A 20,907-nucleotide genomic window follows, 5' to 3' on the forward strand; every position below is an offset into this window, starting at 1 on the left:
AAAAGAGCAGAAGTGTAGTCAAAAATAGTAGTATTGTCAAAGAAGAAACGGTCTTGACGTTGCGCTTACAGACAGCAGCCAGCAGATGTCAGTAGATCTCCTGGAAATTATGTGTCACTCCACAGTGTGGTCATCCCAGCAGAATGGCTGAGGACACTAACATTGTCAAATGACGTGGTAAGAGGCTGTACATTGTGGCTGGTGTTGGTAAAGATTTAATTTGTTTCGTTTACATTAGACATGTCATTTTATGTGGGAGTTTCAAATCATTTAATCATGCAATTTATTGTCAAGAAGTGTCCTACACTACACATCAAATATCTCAGGCCAAACAGGCCAAATAAATATTTAGACCAAATTACTACACTCTATCATATGTATCAAGTGACAAAGAATGTACCCGTTGTTTCATTGTAAAACGTTTACAAGTCAGAACAAGTTATATCTCAGATGAACAATTACATTTTCATTTAGCAATACTTACCCAAAATGCAGAGGCATGTTGGGAAGAACTAAGTACATCCTTGCTTCTCCTTTAGGGTTTAAGAGAGTATGTCTTCCGTGATCATCATCAAGGGTATGGACCGCCATACAAACTGCAGTTTTAGTAATTTGCTGCTCCGCAGCGTTCAGGTGTTAGCTAGCACAGTGCCAAAAAGCAAGTGAAAAAACACGAGTGATGATTTCACATAAAGTCAGACCATCCAATGCTGGAGGAGTTGGAAAAACAAAAGATAAGAAATAGAGCTACATCTCAGACTCCTCAAACCTCATTTATAGCAAAAGTTAAATTGTACTGTTCTGTAAATGGTCATGACGGTATAGTTAGAAGAACCTTTTTGAAAAAGTTGCCAAGGAAAAAATAATGTTTTCTTGTACAAGAACATGGCAACACTGCTTACATTTTCAAAGCTGCATCTGAACAAATCCCACACATTCTGAATCAATGTGCATTGGAAAGCTGAGATCAAAGTCTCGCTCAGTGCCATGAGTGAGAAAAAACAGGTGAAACACCTCATAACAGCTGCCAAACACGGTGGCGGAGTGGTGGTGATTTGGGCCTGTTTTGTAAGGTCCTGTAAAATCTCATTTAGTAGATCCGATAATGAAATCCTCTGTAAACTAAAGTATTCTAATGTCATTAGTGAGTCCATTTGTCCACTGGCCAAACTTCATCTAACATGGATGAGCAGGTGTGATCAACTACAAACAGTTACCTGCAGATATTGTTGAACAAGAGGTTACACTAGATAGTTACCACACAACATGTTATGAATTACTTTCCACAGTAAACAAAGGAATGGCCAGTGGTTTTATTTATTCAGTTTTAGGACTTATGTCGAAATCACTGTAATGAAACATTCCACCCACCTTTATGCATCACTATATATTTGAACTAAAATGTGTAGCCAGACAATTACATGCAGGGAGACTTGGATGGAAGGTCCAACTTCTGCACTGGTGTAAGTGAATGACATGCATCCTTCTTGTCCTGCTTAATGTTTTATAATAACTGTGAAGGGGTCGCAATTATAACTGATTGAACAATTTCATACTTATTGGTTTCAGCCAGTAGAAATCCCTTATGCCTTTTACCATGTCATTTTTCTCTAATTTCTTTTGCACATACAGGCAGACTCGCAGTCTGTGTATGTTCTAACTCCACTGCTGTAACGCCAGTGTGACCCCAGTGTGACCGCACTATTTTCCCCAAAGACGGACCAATTTCCATACAGACAGGCGCAGAGCTGGAGTGCACCTGTGCTCCTGAAAATCCTTGCAGGTTTCATATTAGACAGACACAAATTCTGATGCTTATAAGTGTCTGGACCTCCCAAGAGGAAAATGCGAGAGATGGAGAGGAATTTATAAAGAGAAATGAGCGGAAAGGAGGATAGATGGTCCCATCTGTCTCTGTTTGTCCTCTGCTGCATCGCTGCTCCTGTCATTAGCATCAGTCAACGATGATAGAGCACTTCTCCGAAAATACCCAAATCTCTCAGTTTCCTGTGTCTGTCGTGGGCTGGAGTACGGCAGTGAAAGGCTCGTTTGGGGTTTCTTTAAGCCTTTGAGCAAACTGGGGCGGTCGATATTTCCCTTTTGTATAAGTGGACTTTTGTGGGACCTGTGTTTATTTTGTGTGATCCACGCAACACTCTATGCAACACAGCGATTAGACACACGGTCAAATAATCTAACATTTTATCCTCGCAGCTTTGATGGATTAATTTGAAACATCTTTACTTCACTAAACACAGCTTGAGAAGCTGTCTGGAAGACTTCCTCATATTTAAGACAGGGCAAGTAGGGTTAAGCGTTAAATGTGTGTGTGTGTGTGTGTGTGTGTGTGTGTGTGTGTGTGTGTGTGTGTGTGTGTGTGTGTGTGTGTGTGTGTGTGTGTGTGTGTGTGTGTGTGTGTGTGTGTCATCATTATTGTGACATTTATCAGTGCTGAGCATTTTCATATGCAGTATAGGTGCAGTTATTTTAGCCACTAAAAATAGTTCAGATGTTTTTCAAAAATGATTTGAAATTTGAGTAGATGATTTATAAACATACAAATAATTGTGACTCCTTTATTAGGGCCCGAGCACTGACAGTGCGAAGGCCCTATTGTAGCTGTAGGAATTGTTATTCTTCTGACGAAAGGAGGGCCTTTTTGCCCCCCTAAACGTGCCCCAAAAGTCACCAAATTTTGTACGCAAGCCAGGCCTGGCGAAAAATTTGATATTTAATGGTTTACATTAATGGGCTTGGCAAAATGGCTCAACAGCGCCCCCTAGAAAACTTTGTGCCTCAAGCCCCACAATACAGTTTGACGTACATGAACGAAAATCAGTACACACCTGTATCATGTCGCAACTTAAAGAAAAGTCTCTTGGTGCCATGGCCGAAACCGAACAGGAAGTCGGCCATTTTGAATGAATTGTGTAATTTTGGCAAGATTTATGCCATTTCTTCAGCCGCTTCTTCGCCCGGACCGTAACGTGGTCCCAGGTGTTTTATACATCAAAATGTGCGTCTCCATCCTGCGACGATGCGCATTACTTTTCTCAGTCAAAAGCGTTACCGTGGCGACGCCAGACGCCAAAAAGCGCGCCCCCCCTTCATCGGATTGGTCCATACAGAAAAAAAGTTTTGCCTCAAGCCCCACAATACGGTTTGATGTACATCCACGAAAATCGGTACACACCTGTATCATGTCGCAACTTGAAAAGTCTCTTGGCGCCATGGCCGAAACCGAACAGGAAGTCGGCCATTTTGAACATTTTGAATTAATCGCGGAATTTTGACACAATTTATGCCATTCCTTCGGCAGTTAATACGGCCCGAACCGCAACGTGCACCCAGGTGTGTTATACATCAAAATGTGCATCTCCATCCTGCGACGATGCACATTACTTTTCTCAGTCAAAAGCGTTACCGTGGCGACGATAGATGCCAAAAAGCGCGCCCCCACTTCATCTGATTGGTCCATATTTGATACTTTCTGCCATAACTTTTGAATGGTTTGACATAGAGAGTCATGGGTGGTGTCATCGGACTCGATATTGGGTACTTGACCTTCATTGGCATGAATTAGCCCAGCCCCTTCCGATTGGTTGATATGTGATAGTTCCGATTTTCTGCCATAACTTTTGAATGGTTTGACATAGAGAGTCATGGGTGGTGTCATCGGACTCGATATTGGGTATTTAACCTTCATTGGCATGAATTAGCCCAGCCCCTTCCGATTGGTTGATATGTGATAGTTCCGATTTTCTGCAATAACTTTTGAATGCTTTGACATAAAGACTGGTGGGTGGTGTCATCGGACTCGGTTTTGAGTCCTTGAACATAATTGCTGCAAATTAGCCCCGCCCCTTCATCTGATTGGTCGATATCTGATAGTTCCTACTTTCTGCCATAACTTTTGAAGGGTTTGGTATAGAGAGTCGTGGCTAGTGTCATCCGCTAAATGTCCAGGCCTGAAGAATCTACATGCAAGTCATACAAGCGCTTCCACTGCAGCACGCCTGAACGTGCACAAGGGTGCGAGGGCCCGTTCATCGCTGCTTGCAGCTTTAATTTGTATGTTGTTTTTGTAGCTGTCTGTAGCTTTAATGGTTTAATAAATCATTATAAACTTTGAAAGAGTAACTGCCATTAATTGAAAAAGTTGAATACAGGGACCCAGAACTTGACCCCTGAGCTATTATTACATACACAACGGCAGGTAAAAACTCCCCTAAATGAGTATAACAATTATGCAACTTACAGTTATTACACCATTATGCCATGGAATAATTGTGACAAGGCAAGCTGTGAATAGATTTCATTGATCAATAAACCACATAAATGATTCAGAAAACAGATTAGGTCAAATCAATGATTTGCTGCATTGATTGCATCTTTCTCTTTACGTAAACCCAGAAGAGCGTCTTGACCCTGAAATGTAAGACTCCGTAGGGGTCAAACTGTGTTTTGAAGGACTCGTTGTTGCTTTTCAGTCACTTTAGTCTCGTTTCCATATCAAATTGTAAATTAAAAACAACAACTTAATGATGACTATTTAGTACATAGACGGATCTGCTCCACTTTAATCCCTTTCCTTCTTTTCAAATCTCTCCTAACTGTTGATTTTTAAATGCCAACAACTGAAATAAAAAATCTCATACCGCTGTAGAGCTTACAGTATATGTTTAGATCAATCTTAGATTTAATAGAAAATTGTCAAGTATGATATTGTGAGGGAGGGTAAACCAATCTGTTAACATAGAGTTCCTTCCAGCTCTACCCAGACTTGCTGTTTTCTTCCTTTCCTCCTCCCTCAGCCCTGCCTTTCTTTCAACGTCTCAACCTCCTGCGTGCTGTCCGCCGGCAGAGCTACTTGATGTGCCTAGAAATATTTCACTCAATAAACATGTACTATGGTTTTGATTGGAGGGAAGAAAAAAAAAGAGAAAACCTTACGGATTTAGAGAGATCTGTGTTATTCCGAGTGGGAGACTGGAAAGGTTAACAAACCCTGGCAGGCAGTCAGGTGAGGAGGATCCCAACGCTTCTTGGAAGCTTTTTCCTGTAGGAAAGCAGTGGGTAAGAGTGGTTGTGTGCTTTGATTTAATGTCTGGATAAATCAGTTATTTGAGGACATGGTGGTCTAAAAGCAGCTGCTAGATTTTACTATGAGCCTGTGTGTTTGAATCTGTTTTCGTGTTTTGAACTTCCATTTTCCAAATTTGATTTTGTCAGGTGCTGTGTGCCTTACTGAACATAACGTGATTTACCATGACTCAATTTTCCTGCTCTCTATATGCACGCAGCTGAGTTCTGGGTCTCAAACAACACATTCTTGTTTGGCTGATCAAGTAATCCCTAGTAAAACTTTAACATAGTTTAATCAATCTCTAAATGGATGATCAACCTTTCTGGGAGGTCTTTATAACTAATGGTGCATTCTGCTGTCGTGAAAATGCCCTGAAAATGCCTTTTTTTTTTCTCCCTCCGCCTCTTCATGTAGGTGAGAATGAGTGGGGTGGTCAATATAAAGTCAGGACCCCGTGGGCCTTCCTCTTCAGGAATCCCCCTCCCCACCAGCCTGCTCCCCTCTTCTCCAAAAGCAGATCCCCGTCGGCGGGGCTCTGACCTGCCCAAGCCCTTAACACAGACCCCTAAACACACACCCACACACACACCCTCCCACTCTCCGTTACTCTGCACGCGAAACTCTGGCATACCCGGGTCTTCCTCCAGGAACCACCTGAGGGATGGCAGTCTGAAAAGTCAACTCTTCCAGCGGACAGGAGCTCTCCCCGTTCCTCAGGTATCACGCTCTGCCTATAGCAGTCCCCTGACCCAGCGCCGAGTCCCAACACCGCACTCAAAAGACACACTGGACCTGAGAAAACCTATGCCAGCTCACACCCCGTCAGAGTTCACACATGACGGGAATCGCAACAGAGGTGTTTTCACCAATAAGAACCAAGCATGGGGTGCCAGCGGCCTGCGTCCACCACTGCTCCTCAGAGACAACTCCAACACGGCAGTGCAGGAAGATAGGCAGGCCGTGCCTGCAAGGATGGAGGAGCCTCCAGAAAAACATCTACCTCAGTCCGATATGGGGAACAACGATAACGTTCGTCTTGCTGTGGCTCAGTCAAGCTACAAGCATGCCATCAAAGGCCACAGTGACTCTGCCAGTCAGTCAGACGAGGAGATGGAGTCCCCCGAGGACAGCAGTCCAGCGTCTCCTCCTGATCTTCTGCTCCTGCCATTCCACACATTCAACTCGCCACCAAAGTCCATTGCTGAAACACAAGATCACAACAAAGACACGCACACCCCGAAAGTCAACATGGCTACTGTCGCACCCTTCAGCTACAGGTAATGGAAGTAACGCTTTATTAACACATCTGTCATGAGCCCTTCTCCCTATACCTGACCCTCTCCTGATACTCATCACAGCCTCCCTATGGTCATTTATAGGGGTGGGTATTGGGAAGGACCTCACGATACGATACGCATCACGATACTTGAGCCACGATACGATACACATTGCGATATCCCGATTATGCGATATCCCGATTATTATATTCTACATAGTTCACCGAAAAATTAAAAAATGCATTACACATCTTAAAATCCAAGTTGTATATATGTACATCAGATGATAGTGATGGATCTTAAAATCCGAGTTGCACGTTCATCAGATTATAGTGACAATTCATGGGACAAACTGAGTCAAAACAATGTTTTATTATAACTATACAAGCTAAAGTTACAACATATTTGTATATGTTTTTCATATTATTTACATCATATGAAATTAACATTAAATTTAGTATGAGGTTGCTTTAATTATGTGGCAAATGATAATAAACACAAGAAAGATGGGTACTAAAACCAAGGACAGGCACAGTGATCAGTCAGTATAGATATAAATCCAGAAATAAATAAACCTCTGTCCATTATTTTTCATTTTTTAAGGACAGGCAATTGTGTTATATAAAAAATAAATTATAAAATGAAGTAAAACGTGAAATAAAACCTGAGGTCAGTGCAGGTCCCTCCCAGGGTTGGTAGAGAGTGGCAATGCCCAGGACTGTCACTTAGGTAGGAGAACTGGGTGATATAATGGGAAAAAAATCGGGGATAAAAAATATAAAAAAAAAAAAAAAAAAAAAAAAAAAATCGATATTCAAATTTTGAATATCGATATTGAATCAGCTGGAAAAGTATCGCGATATATTGCCATATCTATATTTTTGCCCACCCCTAGTCATTTACACACACTGCCCCAGAAACTCAAGAGAGGCTCCAAATGTCCGTGGAGTCCGTTCAGTCTCAATTCAGTCCTTATTTGTCCTAGGGACACATTTGTCTGCATGCATAAATGCACACAAACTTTTGTTTTAGAGCAGAGCTGATTGTTAAAGTGCAATCTCGACAGCCTCTGGACTAACTCAGTGGACTATTCTGTAGTTTTATTACTCTATGGTATATAAACAGTTAAAACCCCTGAGCAGGAAAAAACCACAAACAAAACAAAACATAGGTTTCTTTCTGTAATAATGAAATACTGCCCTACATTCTCTACCAGTGATTTGCTTTTATGGAAATTATAGTACCGCTCAACCTTCTTCTGCCTGTGTGTGTGTGTGTTTGACAGTAATCAACAATATTGAAGGGATTTGCATGTCCAGTAACAGATGTGCGATGGCTGTCTTTATTACAGGCTGCCTCTACAGGGGAGTGACTTTATCGTGGACGAGCTGAGCGACTGTTCATCCGGATCCATAGAAGTGTGCTGTGATGACCTAGCCCCAGGTTGGAAACACTTATCCCTGCAGAAGTAACGCATGCAAATGTTTCCTTTCTCTCTGCTTCTTTCACTACATCAATCTTAGTCTAGTTCTGTCTGCTCAGGCAACAGCGGAGAATCCGGAGACCGTGAGACGTTGTAGCAGGAACAGATGATCACAGTTTAATGGTAGTCAGATGGACTTTTTTTTTGCGAGAGAGTTGTGAATGGTGTCAGAAAGTACATGCCAAACCTTTGGGTCTTGTTGTGGAAACGGAATAGATGATGAGCAGAGTGGACAATCAGTCTTTTGTCCTAATATATGTGCATCACGCTGTAACTAATCAGGACTCGGGAGCCATGATGCTTGTTAGGTAAATTGCGTGTTTGTCTCGGGCTGGAACTCCTCCCTGAAAGACGTTGATGGAGAGAGAGGATTACAATGTTAAGATGAGGGATGGCAGTAATGATGGGGGTCAGTGATGGAAATACGAGGCTCCTCTCTCCTCTTTGACAGGACGTTTAGTAGACACGTTAATATGAGATTAATCCAGGAGCTGTCAAATAGTTTATCTCCTCCACTGCTTTCTTCTGTCTCTTCTCTCTCTTTCAGTTTTGCTATTGACCTGAAAAGTCCCAGCACTGTCAAGTTCCCATAGCTTTTGACTAATACTTTGCTCCGCACCCACAGTTACAGTCCTGCATAGTCATGTTCAGCCTGAGTCCAGGGAAGTGGACATGCTTTGGTGATATGACTGTATCAGAGGCTCAGTGAGTCACTCTTTTTAATGTCGTGTCAGTTGCACAGAGGGAGATGAACTGCTTAGCTTCAACCTCATTTCTGTTCAGGGTTAGTTTGCATGAAACTTACGGTTTATGGCGAAAATCTTTTCCAAGCTTAACCACACAGGTGAAATATGCAGCGTTGGAAAAACGGTGCTGATTTGATGAACGTGTATATATATATATATATATATATATATATATATATATATATATATATATATATATATATATATATATATATATATATACATATATATATATATATATATATATATATATATATATATATATATATATATATATACCGGTATACATATATGTATATGTATATATATATATATATATATATATATATATATATATATATATAGAGAGAGAGAGAGAGAGAGAGAGAGAGAGAGAGAGAGTTGGAATTCTATTTCCAATTGTGAATGTATGAATTCTGAAGTGAAAGCAACAATGGTCCAAGTACGTTTTTTATGTATATTTGCTTTTAGTTGTCCAAATAATGTTAAAATAAGAGGACCCACCTTTTCTGGTGGGTCCTCTCAGTGTTATCCTCATTCAGATAACACTGCTATCCTTAAAAGGATTATTTTTTTTGTAGTAGTAGTGTTTATTTCGAATAAGAATCATAGAAAAAGAAAGAAAATAAGACAATCGTCTTAACATGAGACATAACAAAGTACATATTCGAAAGGGAGTGAGAAGAAGTAAAACTTATAAACTCTCACCCCCTCTCCTTAAATATGACTAGCTAACACATGCGAACATAATAAAAAAAATAGAAATAAAAATAAATAGAAATAAAAAAACAAAAACAATCAAAACAAGACAATAAAAACATTGTAGCAACATAAGCTACTGACTACTGACTGATTATTATTATTAAAGGTGCACTGTAGTTTAATACCTATATCTATATCACTCTAGTTTAATATGCATTTCAGTTTATTGTGTTTTGCCTGTAGTTGACGCTTTATAGAAGTACTGAATGAATTGGGTTCAACAAGATCGGCTTTTCAGCCCAGACAGGTTTGGTGTAAGCCTGAGAACAAACAAAACGAGACACCAAGTGAGACAGATGATGCCGAAAACAGAGAAGTAAGCGCTGACGCACTGCCGTGGCCTGTAAAAAATAGCAACAACTTCTCTCCAGAATTTCCATGACAACCATAGAGATTCAAAATTTGTATTACTTTTAATAGCTTACATGCTCACAGAAAACATACCATATTCAGTCAAACTGACTATTATCATCAATTGTTGGAACAAACCAAACATTTTTGATAACTTCATTGTATTTGTTCATCCTGTCTGCTCAAAACTAGCCACCAGAATAAAACTGTTGGCTATTAAAACCTTTTTTTTTTTTAGGCGTTTCTGAGGTTTTAACCAGCTGGTTGTGGAAAGGGGGGGGCAGGGATGGGAGCTGCTGGTGGACCAGCCCCAGTCTTTTAAGGGCTCTGGCTGTCATTGCGGCCGTGTAATTAGTCCCTCGCAGGCGTTAGAAACAGAACCGGCGTGTCTTAAACTCCTCTGAAGCTGCATTTACATGGAGGGTGGGCTGACACTGTAATCACCGTAATTTAGGGAGCAGAGGAAGGGAGGGAAATTGGGTGGAAGGTGAAGTTTGTTGGGAAGGAAGAGAGAGAGAGAGGGGATGTGAAAGAAGAAAGAAAAAAAAGCAATGAGGTCAGTGGGTTGATGGATTTCATTTTCATAGAGGACAGAGAGCAAACGTACAGCGAGATGAAAAGTATTGAATGATGGTCCAGTATTTCAAATTTCATTGAACACACAACTGAGTCCTATTTTTTCATAGCTGTCTTTTGACTATGATAAATCGTTTCCTTTTTAAATGTATTGTTTTCCATATGGTTTCATAGATTCAATCAGAGGTAATGTAATCAGCTTGTATGTATCAATCTGATACCGTATAATGAAGATCTAAACATTTAATATGATTGTGGCACCATGTGGTTTTTCAATTAGACCCCAGACCTCTTGACCTTACCGCTCTCCAGAGGGGTGTATGTGCGCATGCATTTGTATCAGTCCACGTGTGTGTGTGGTGATGTACTTGTGTGTGACAGTACACAGATGGTGTTTGAAAGACAAATGTGATGTGGACCGTGTATCATTTTTCATCTCCCAGCAAGGGTATGGGCTGAAACTCCCTACGGGAACTCTCAAAGCCTGTCAACTATCTCTCTGTCTCGCTCAAAACACACACAAATACGCACAAAACAGGCACCGACGGGCATAGTGGATGTCACGATTTGTTCTAAATATGCTGTCAAGGATACGAAAGATGCAAAAAACACTACACGGCATCCCATAACCCCCCTCAGAAGTTCAGACAAGTCCACGTAGAAAACACATAATTTTACTTGGCTGGAGAATAGATTTCATGGCATCTTTCTTGAGGCAAGCCAATAATTAAATTTGCTGGATAGGAAGACTGTGTTTTAGTTAAGACTGTAATGGGCACAGGCTCCCCCATTTCATTGTAAAAGCACTGTATTTTTTTAAAAAAAGATGTCCTTCTGATATGTAGAAATGTTCTTTTTGTCAAAGCTCAACGGAAATGGACCAGAGTGGCATTTATTATCCTTGCAGATTCTTGATCATATCATTAGTCCTGCTGTATATCAGTTTGATAATCTGCTTAAATCTGTAATATCATGAGTATACAAGATTACATGATTATCTCTTAAACATATGTGATAGAGCAGTCTAATCTTTTTGTTTTTATTAGATATTATGTCTTTTTGACTCGCTGACCTCATGCAGGTCAGTGCTGACTTTCAGGTTCCAATCAGAGAAATCTTTAATAATGAACGTATGTCAACTTGCAGTTTACAAATGTAATTTGGGTCATCCCTTATAATGCTCCTGGATAGTTTAGTGAACAGCATTTTGATAACCTCGACTGCCTCTCCTCTTAGACGCTACGTGATCCTCTTTGGCCAATCTAATCTGGGCGGACATATGCCGAGTTGCCATTTAGAAGCTTTGGGAAGATGATCATAGATAAAAAATTGACAAAATTATATCCTTGCTCATCACCAGGAGTGAGGCAGTATTCACTGTTTATGGTTTAATATCATGCCCTGCTCATGACCCTGACTTTGGCCTGGGTTTGGATTAAGCGGAGAGTTTAACAAAAAAATACTTCTTTTTTTTTCCCTGAGTTGACCCAATTTCCTGAAGTCCTAATAAAATGTCTCTGCTTTGGTGAAAATATCACAAAGATGCAGCACAACTGCGCCTTTTTACAACCATGCCTTTTCACCTCAGTTCACAACAACAGATTTAGAGCCACTTGACGCCATTCTGCACTGCTCTGATCTGCAAGGTGTGACATCAGTAGAATGGTTTAGTGCAGCTTTACAAAAGTGAAGTTCAGACACAAATGACTCCCAGTAACTCCTGATGAAGCTCATAGACACGGCCCCCATTCAGCCATTGACACCACATGTCTTTGTCTCCTCATTGCTCAAGAGAGAGAATTACAAACAAGAGCGGGTCAGAGTGAAAACACTTAAAAACAGGAACTTATTGGCTGACAGGAATGCCTGCTCTGATTCTCTGTCTTCCATGTAAATCTTACATATTTAGGTAACACATGAGGGCTGACAGTCTGACTTTGTGCTGTCAGAACCACAAACGGAGCATGTCAGATCTGCCGCGTTCACATCAAGAGTGATAAGAAAGTAGCTTCTTAGCTATGCGTCTGCTCTGTTACCATATACATAACCTTCTCTTAGGGGCATGTTAGCTTTTCATTATATCCTTTCCTCCCATGTTATTAATTATTAACCTAGGATTAATGTCAACAAGCTTAAAAGTATGATTTTATCTGAGGGGAATTTTATCAGAGTCGAATACATGTATGTGTGTATCTATCTATCTATCGATAGATATTTATATAAACTGTTGATGAGAATTTACTATAAGCAATGCAAAAAAGCTGCAGAAGAGATTAGTTTGGGCATCCACCTTCTGACATACAGCAAATGCATCATGGTTTCCATCTAGATGAAAATAAATGTCAGAAGTATGTGTCATTTTCTCTGACATAACACAACCATGCTCACTGGATGACATATTTTCAGAGAAAGAAGAGTGACAGAGTTGTTTTTTCAGAATGTTTGAATTGGAAGCCACTTCAAACATTGTTAGGTTCAAACACTTAACATTCGTAACATCACACTTTCTGGAGACAAAAGAGACACGGACACAGACACTAGCAAACATAGCTGACTGTGCACCTAAAGGGAGGGGTAGGGGAGTGGTCGCAGTCAGTGGACAGGTATAGATTGTTTTTGTTCTTGTTCGTTAGTAACAAGAAGTTTCCTCTTCTCTGCAGACTTCTGCTTTATGCTGACAAACAGGAAACTTCTTGTGCAGCACTTTTTAATCACTTAACACAGCATTGTTTTATCAGTGTGTCACAGGCGTAAGCAAATTACCATACGTTCTGTTAATAGCGAGCATGATAACTTACTACTTATTTGCAATAATTCCTAAATTTCCCTCCTGTTTATCATGCATGCTTATACAACACCTCATACTTCGCATCACAACCTAGTCTTCTCAGAAGATTTTCAACTAGGAGTTAATTTCTGTTGTAGTCACACATTTACACTCAGATCATCAATGTTCATCTTCTCCATGAGTGCCAGGATCAGGGAACAGGTCCGGCAAATGCAGGTAGTCGTCGATGTCGTCATCCTTTTCTCCTTCGCTGTCATTTTCATCGTCCGTCGTCGAGGAATCCGAGGCTAGCAGGGGGTATGCCTCTTGTAATGATGCTGGCGGTTGAGGCCCAAGGGCCGTCACGATCAACCTGTTGAGGAGAGCTCGGAGACACGGAATGCAACAGCAGCCACACAGTGTGAGGATAGCCGCAAACACCGCTATGGATGTGAGCGCCGAGGCTACCAAGCTTTTGTAGCGTCCGAACACGTTCAGCCAATCATCCCACATGGAGGTATTTACCCCTGAATGTTCCTTCATTTTAGCGTTTAATGCGTAATAAGTCCTTGAATGGTCTTAGTCAGGCTTCTGTCCGAGGCGGTATTATTCAGGATGAAAGTGCAGCATTGTTCACCAAACAGAGTGCACACTCTCGATTCTGAAACTACATTAATGATGTTGCGGACAACTGTCCATGTACGGCCTCAAACCCATCCGCTGTATAGTTCCCTAGGCGTTGTACATTATAATGGATGTAATTAATGCTGTCCGCATTTTTATTTGGTACAATGGGAAACACGGCGGAGATTAAGGGTTTTCTTCTATGTTCATCCATAGAGATGATCTCACTAGATTTTATTTATTTGATTTTTTTACATGTTCCTTTTAAAGTTTGTATTTCAAGCACACAAGTTACCGTATATAATTCATACATGAGCAGTAAAGCACAAATGCCTTCGTACATCTGAATGAACACCTAAGAATTCATGCAGAGAAGCTCCTTTTCCATTTGTCTCGCACTGCTCTGAGACAAAGCTGCCACCTCCTCCTCTCTGCTACTCTACTTCTTTCACCATTCTTCCCCCAGGGGCTTTTCTTTACGATATAGGAAACACAGAGTAGTGCACAGCTGCATTAAAGGGCAGGAGATGAAAGAGGAAGAATGAACGGAGAAAGGGATTGAGGAATGGGTGAATGATTGCACATTTAAGATGCCTCTTGACCTGTGGGGTCACGATTTGGGCGCTCATGTGTGTAACCTCCCTATCTGGGACAGCACAGACCCACGCACACAGGAATGAAGTCATAAAGTTATTTAACTGTCAAATTAATAACCCATGAAGGAACACATACTCGCATACCAGGATTTAAGCATGTACCAAGAAAACACAGGCACTTGTACACTCACACGATCCATCACGGCTGTACGCGCGACACGCTGTCACCTGGCAACCGTCTTCTGCAGCACAGCATTGTGGGATACACCTGAGAATGTCAACACTGGGGTATCTGTGAGAGCGCATCTACAAATATGTGGAAAAATAAACAACAAAATGCTCAGATCATTTGAATTATTTTTTTCTCATACTTAAAGGTTCTCATTCTAGGTGTTTTCTCAGCTTTCAGCTGCTACGTGAGTCATGATGAGTGTGCGACATCCGTCTCGGGAGTGAATGGTGTTTTTGCCGGGCTGATATCTGTGCCTCCGGAATCGGTGCTCAGTATGACTGAAGCAGTCGCACTGTTGCCATTGATAGCTGAATTCCTGAAAAACGTAAGCCAGTGACTCATGCTGTGTGTCATTAGGACTTAGAGTAAAAAATTTAAAAAAAAGCCCCCTCTTAATCATTGGAAACATTTTTTCACTCAAATTAGGAAGCCTCACAGTGTGCATCAGTGTGTTTGCCTCCATAGTGTTTTGAATGTAAACAGGACACTAGAACCAGGTGATTGTTCTGGTGCTGTGGAAGCGTGCCTGTGGGGACTGTAAGCATTCCCCTGTGGGCTTGTGTATCCTTGTGTGGTATTCTTCCACTGGACCTCATGCGCTAGCACTTAGCGGACATAAGCAAATGTAGCAGGAGAGGCGAAGCAGTGAAGCAGGATATCCCTTCTCTGTCTTACAGGCTTCCTTTGCTTCTCTGACTCACACACTGAGATCCTTCCTCACCCGTTCTCTTCCTCCTGCCTTCACTTTCCTCATCACCTTATTTTCTGAGATATTTTCAACTTTTTTCTCCTATTTTTTGCTGGTTCCCTATTCCTTTTTTCCTCTTCTTTTGCTCTGACATTGTTCTCCCTTTCCTCTCGCTTCTTGTCACATCTGTGGATCAACCTTGTCTCGTTTCCTTGCGCACAAAACAAAAGGAACCAAGAGGGGGTTGGTGACAACGGGGAGTGGGTAAAATTGAGAACGCATGCCATCTGCTAAGCCGAATGGGAATTATTCCTCTCAAACTTTAAGGCACAGTGATGCAGTAAGTTGCATCCAAATCTGCAGTGCTACCCTCTCCTCTCACAGTACTTTTCCTTTCAAGGCTGGAGACCTTGTTTAACTCTGTAAACATGCATAAAATGAGCTACACAGTGTCTCTGAGTGTGTCCTATTTCACATGACTGCTCTGCGAGGCCTGAGATATAGTAGCGAATCTGTTTAAAACTGTTTAGAGATGCTAGGGCAAATATACACATGCAGAGCAGTGAGTGACTCTCCACCTCCTGCGTGTCTGTCTCTCTGTCCCACTCCTTGTTTTACACCTTGCTCAATCTGCCCATTCATCCCAGAATCCCTTTTTACCTGTCTGCCCTACCTTCACTTTTAACTTTGCTTAAAAGTGCCTTTATGAGTTTATGGAACTGTTTACCTGTCCTTGTAGCAATTTTCCCAAGGTTTCAGCCTCTGTGGTCAGCCCGCAGACACACACACACACACACGTAAACACCTCTGGAACACACTGAATGTACGAGGCTGCTACTTGCTGAATGTGGGGAGTAATACCAGGGACTGGCACTCATCACACCCTCAAACTGCCAGCGTCTTTGAAGTCAGGCCAGATTGCTCAGGTCAGGCATAGACAGCCTGCACAGGCAGTGCGCTGTGTGTGTGTATAGACTTGGAGACTAGGGAGAGAATATTTGGTGTGTTTACATCAGCCATATATTAAAGTGATTAGGCCGCAGAGCCAGACAGACGAGTGCTGGAACAAACAAGACGTTGTATGCTGCTGACACACACTTTGCCCGTGTGTTTATGTGCTTTCAGGAACATTGACGTGCATCTTTGTGTGCGGTTATTCATGTTTTGCTAACCTTAATCCCTCATCTGGGAGGTACAAGAAAAGACATACAGCACCTATTAGCCTTAAATTATGCCCTTCATCCCCCTCCTACTGGTCTACTACCAGCTCCCCGTGCCCTCATAACTGTCACCACTCAGCTCTGCCTTCAGTGCGGCATGACCACCTTTATTAAAGCCGCCTGTTTATAATTAATAGCTTTGGCCTTTAAACAATAAAACCGCCAGTCAATGCTTGCATCTTTGCCTGTACTCAGCTCCGGTGTTGCACGCGCTCATTCAGGACCAAATAGATGGTCGGCTGGGAGCAACCGGGCTCACCATGCAAGGTTTTTTTGCTTTCATCCTCAGTTTCAGTGGGCGCCTGTTTGGAACGTTTTTAAATCCAGCAGATAGCCACGACCATTTTAAATGATAGTTTACACCCTTTGCACAGTGAATTTCAGTTTCTCCCCTCTGGACGGAGGTTGTCAGTCCCATTTTGTAAAACAAAACGTTATAAAAACAGCTTTGTTCCAGCTGCAGTAACACTGGTGAACAAGCTGTAGTTTGCACAAAAGTTGCACAAGTCACTTTTCGGAGCGCAATGTATTTTACAATGTTTTTATCTTATTGCTCTCATCCATTCCTAACTTGGAGGAAATTTTGCTCTTGGTGTTTTAATTCTTTTTTAGCCTCATGTCTTTTATTTCTTATATTTATTTCATGAACTGCAGCACTTTCTGTCGAGCCGAAGCTGTCTCTTGTTTTATGTGTATGTGTTCTTCTTAAATGACTTGTTCCTGAACTGATTGTCTGTTTTCTGCTGCTTGTTTAACTCTCGACTGCAAAACCAGTTTACCCTTGGGTATCAATAAAGTAACCTGAACCTGAACCTGAAATCACCTCTCTAATGGTAAGGCCAAATTTGAGCCAATGGGTTTGTTTTAACTCTGGTTTGGTGGGTTAGCGTTAACCGATTTATGCAAATGTAACAGAAAACAGGCTCCTGTGTGAATGGCACCCCTCTCACTGATGGCTGATAACATCATAGCTGCAGGCACTGCTAACTGCAAACAAGAGAAAGGGAAGTACACGAGCAGTAATGCATCCAGACACTGAACATTAGCCACATGACCAGTATAGGGTCAGGATGTGTTAGTGAACGAACATACAGTGAAAATAATTGTACTATACTGATTGTGAAAGCATTTTTATGAAGTTAAAGTTTAACATGTTAAACCCGAGATTAATGTATTACTCTATAATTTTTTCAAAGTGCTCAAATGTGCTTTGTTTTATTTCATTTATTGTTGTTAAATAATTAATATAACTTGGTGTAGTCTGATGCTCTTTATTGCCTTTTTTTCTGTTTTGACATGCTTGTTTTTATGGCTCACAGCACACCTGCCTCAGACTCGTGCAGAAAGGTTCGTCACCTTTATGTGCTCTGTCCCTGTCATTTAAAAATGTAAAAGTAATACAATCCTGATTTCTTGTGCATCAGGATGGATCAGACATCCCCTCTGTTGATGGAAACATTAAGATTTGGGCGGCAATGACGTAAAAACCCACCCCGATCCCCGTATGAGACGGCACGTCCAGAGTGATAACATGACGTAGCTGAGAGCTAACCAAGTCTCTCGACTGGAGCTCTGACTTCTTGGGGCACTGTCTCATCGATGTGACACACTCACAGTGAAGGGCCCGCACACACACTCATACACATGCGAGGAAAGACATGCAAAAATACAGACACTTTAATTCAAACACCCACATGCGCACGTGTGTGCTCGTTTTACATCGCTGAGGTATTGTAAGTTTTGTGCTGATGGGGTGTATTAAGAATCTATAACCTGAAAGCTTAATGGCCTGTGCGTCTGTATCAACTAGTGGAGCATAATGGAAAGAAAGGAAGGGAGGAAATGAGGAAAGAGGGATGGAAATGAGTGGCAAAGTAATGTGAGGCAGGTGGGGGGGCTGATGATCATGCAACGTCTGTTGGATACTAATTGCAGCATTTTTAGTGGCTGCCTTCATTTCCAGATGATTTAAATCGGCCTATTCACGTTTGGATCTCTGGCGATTAGCCCACATAAGAAAATCTGAATGTGAATGGATGAATACAGCAGTTAATGTGACTATAAATGACTATTCGAGCCATCCTCAGCTTTTCTTAATGTTTATCTTTCCTTTTCTGTCTTTCCTTTCTTCTTTTTCAAAGAAGGAAAAGAATAGGAACAAAGGGTTTACTCACACGACAGAGTGAATGGGAGAGTGATTTAACGTGGAAGCCGATTCTAAAGGAAAGTGCTTAAGATGAGAGCTGTTATTACAGAACAGCAGTGATGAGCTGAGTTTTTACACAAGACGCTGGTCATTTATCAGCAAGCCCTCGTGTTCACGCTTTGCCGGCGAGCAGCATAACACGGCATCTGCGGGTGTGCGTTCGAGACAGAGGATGGGGCAGTGAATCAGCCAGTGGGAGGAGAGACGGAGTAAGGGACAACAGGAACGACGGAGGGAAGGAAGGAAGGAGGAGGAAGAAGGAGAGGGAGGGTGAATGAGCTGGCAGAGGTAGAGTGAGCAAATCAGTGAGTGTAAGAGAGGAAGAGGGAGGAGAGAAGGAGGAGGGGGGGTTGTTGCTGCTGCTGCTGCTGCTGCTGCTGCGACTGCCTCTCTTGACAGTCGGCTCCTGCTTGCCCGGAGAGCAGGAGGGAGCAGAGAGCAGGACACAAGAACGAGGGGGACAGTGGACAAGAAGCTGGTCAGTGTTCAGTGTGCGTGGCTCGGGGAGATAAGGACGCGCAGTGGCCGAGTGGATGTAGATACTGGGCACACAGATCTGCAGATCCATGGATTATCAGCAGTGAGTAAGACTGTCACTCTACTAACCCACTCGTCAATTTCAGCAGAGGGGTGAACCCCCGGTCCCCCGCTGCGGGGAGTCTGACTCAGTCATGACCCAGGGGTAAACAGGGGACCCAACACCAGACAGTCTTTGTGTCTTCACACCTTTTCTTTTCCCTTTCCTCCCTCTGGTTCTTTCAGTCTGCCTTTGTGTATATTTCTGAGCGTGTCACTGATGCTGTTGCTTTGCTCTCTGCAGGAGGGATGCTGGAGGCTAATGTGGCTAACATTAGCATGACAGCTAAGCCCAGAGAGCTGGACCTAAGGTCTGCAGCTGTCTCTTGCCAGGACACTTCAGCCCAGGCCATGGCCTCTAGGAAGCCACAGGCCAAGCCCTCTGCTCTGCCTCAGGTACCGTCACGTCCCTCTGGGTCGGAGCTCAAGGTGTACCGGCCCACCTCTGGATCTATTCCCATTCCGGTCCCCAATCCCTCCATGCTCCGCAAGCAACGATCCCTTAACAACTTGTGTGTACTCACTGATGCAGAGAAGAAGCTGCACCTGTACCAGTCTCCCCAATGGAACGAGGACACTAACCGGCCCGGAGCGGGGACCAACAAAGCGGGCCAGACTAAGACGGGTCAAGCAGGTAGTGGGAAGCAGCCGCTTTCCCGGACCCTGTCAAAGTCAGAACAATCTCTGTTTCAGGGGAAGCCCAAATCATACGGCTCCTCGGCTGTGTTGTCAAATGTAGGCAAACCGAGTCGAATTCCAGCACCTGGTAAACCTCGGGGACCTTACGCTGAAGTTAAGCCTATCAGCAAGACCTCTGAAGGGGGGAAAAGTTCAAACATAGACCCTGCTGATCACCCTTCTAAAGCTAACTTCACTGGAGCTGGGAGTACTGGAACTAATGGCAAGAAATCAGGGGAGAAAGTGCGATCCGGAGCACAGCCAACAGAAGAGAAGAGAGACAAGAAAGAGACAGAAGGAGAAGATGATAAGGGCTTCCTAAAGGTGGACCCGGAGTTAGTTGTGACAGTTCTGGGAGACCTGGAACAGCTGCTCTTCAGTAAAATGCTGGGTGAGTGTAGATGACTTTCCTCTGTTTTCCACACCCAAACCTTCCGCTTGAATTTTAAGTGAATTCAGTCTATGTTGCACTACGACGGAGTATTAGGGCCAAACAAAAAAACAAAAAAAGGAAATTACGAGAATAAAGTCATAATGTAATGAGAATAAAGTCGTAAAATTATGAGAATAAAGTCATAATATTACGAGAATAAAGTTGTAATATATTATAAATATATAAATATAACTTCACAAGATGCTCAATATTCTTCATTTTAACACAGGGAGAAGATGCTCTTCCTGTTAGAGTTCTCATAAATTACCACTTTATTTTCATAATATTATGACTTTATTCTCATAAATTACCACTTTATTCATTATGACTTTATTCTCGTAATGTCACAACTTTATTCTCGGAATTTTACGACTTTATTCTCGTAATATTACGACTTTATTCTCGTAATATTACGACTTTATTCTCATAATGTTACGACTTTATTCTCGTAATGTTACGACTTTATTCTCGTAATATTACGACTTTATTCTCATAATATTATGACTTTATACTATTACGACTTTATTCTCACAACATTACGACTTTATTCTCGTAATTTTACGACTTTATTCTCATTATATTATGACTTTATTCTCGTAATTTCCA

General features: G+C 42.0%; 1 protein-coding gene across 5 annotated transcripts in view; it reads left to right on the top strand.

Annotated features, from left to right (window-relative positions):
- The window catches only part of LOC133457146 (neuron navigator 1-like), a 94,217-nt gene that overhangs the window by 1,932 nt on the left and 71,378 nt on the right, over positions 1-20,907 (top strand). For 4 of the 5 annotated variants that reach the window (XM_061736064.1, XM_061736066.1, XM_061736063.1 and 1 more), the window contains exons 3-5: positions 5,501-6,363; positions 7,715-7,806; positions 19,435-20,259. In XM_061736064.1, coding sequence (XP_061592048.1) covers positions 5,507-6,363; positions 7,715-7,806; positions 19,435-20,259 — 1,774 coding nt within the window. In that variant the 5' untranslated portion in view covers positions 5,501-5,506. Of the gene's footprint in view, positions 1-5,500; positions 6,364-7,714; positions 7,807-19,081; positions 19,195-19,434; positions 20,260-20,907 lie in introns of those variants that run through there. The other variant, XM_061736067.1, reaches the window with a different exon arrangement.

The sequence above is a fragment of the Cololabis saira genome, chromosome 12, assembly GCF_033807715.1.
Source record: "Cololabis saira isolate AMF1-May2022 chromosome 12, fColSai1.1, whole genome shotgun sequence".
Taxonomy (NCBI): Eukaryota; Metazoa; Chordata; class Actinopteri; order Beloniformes; family Belonidae; genus Cololabis; species Cololabis saira.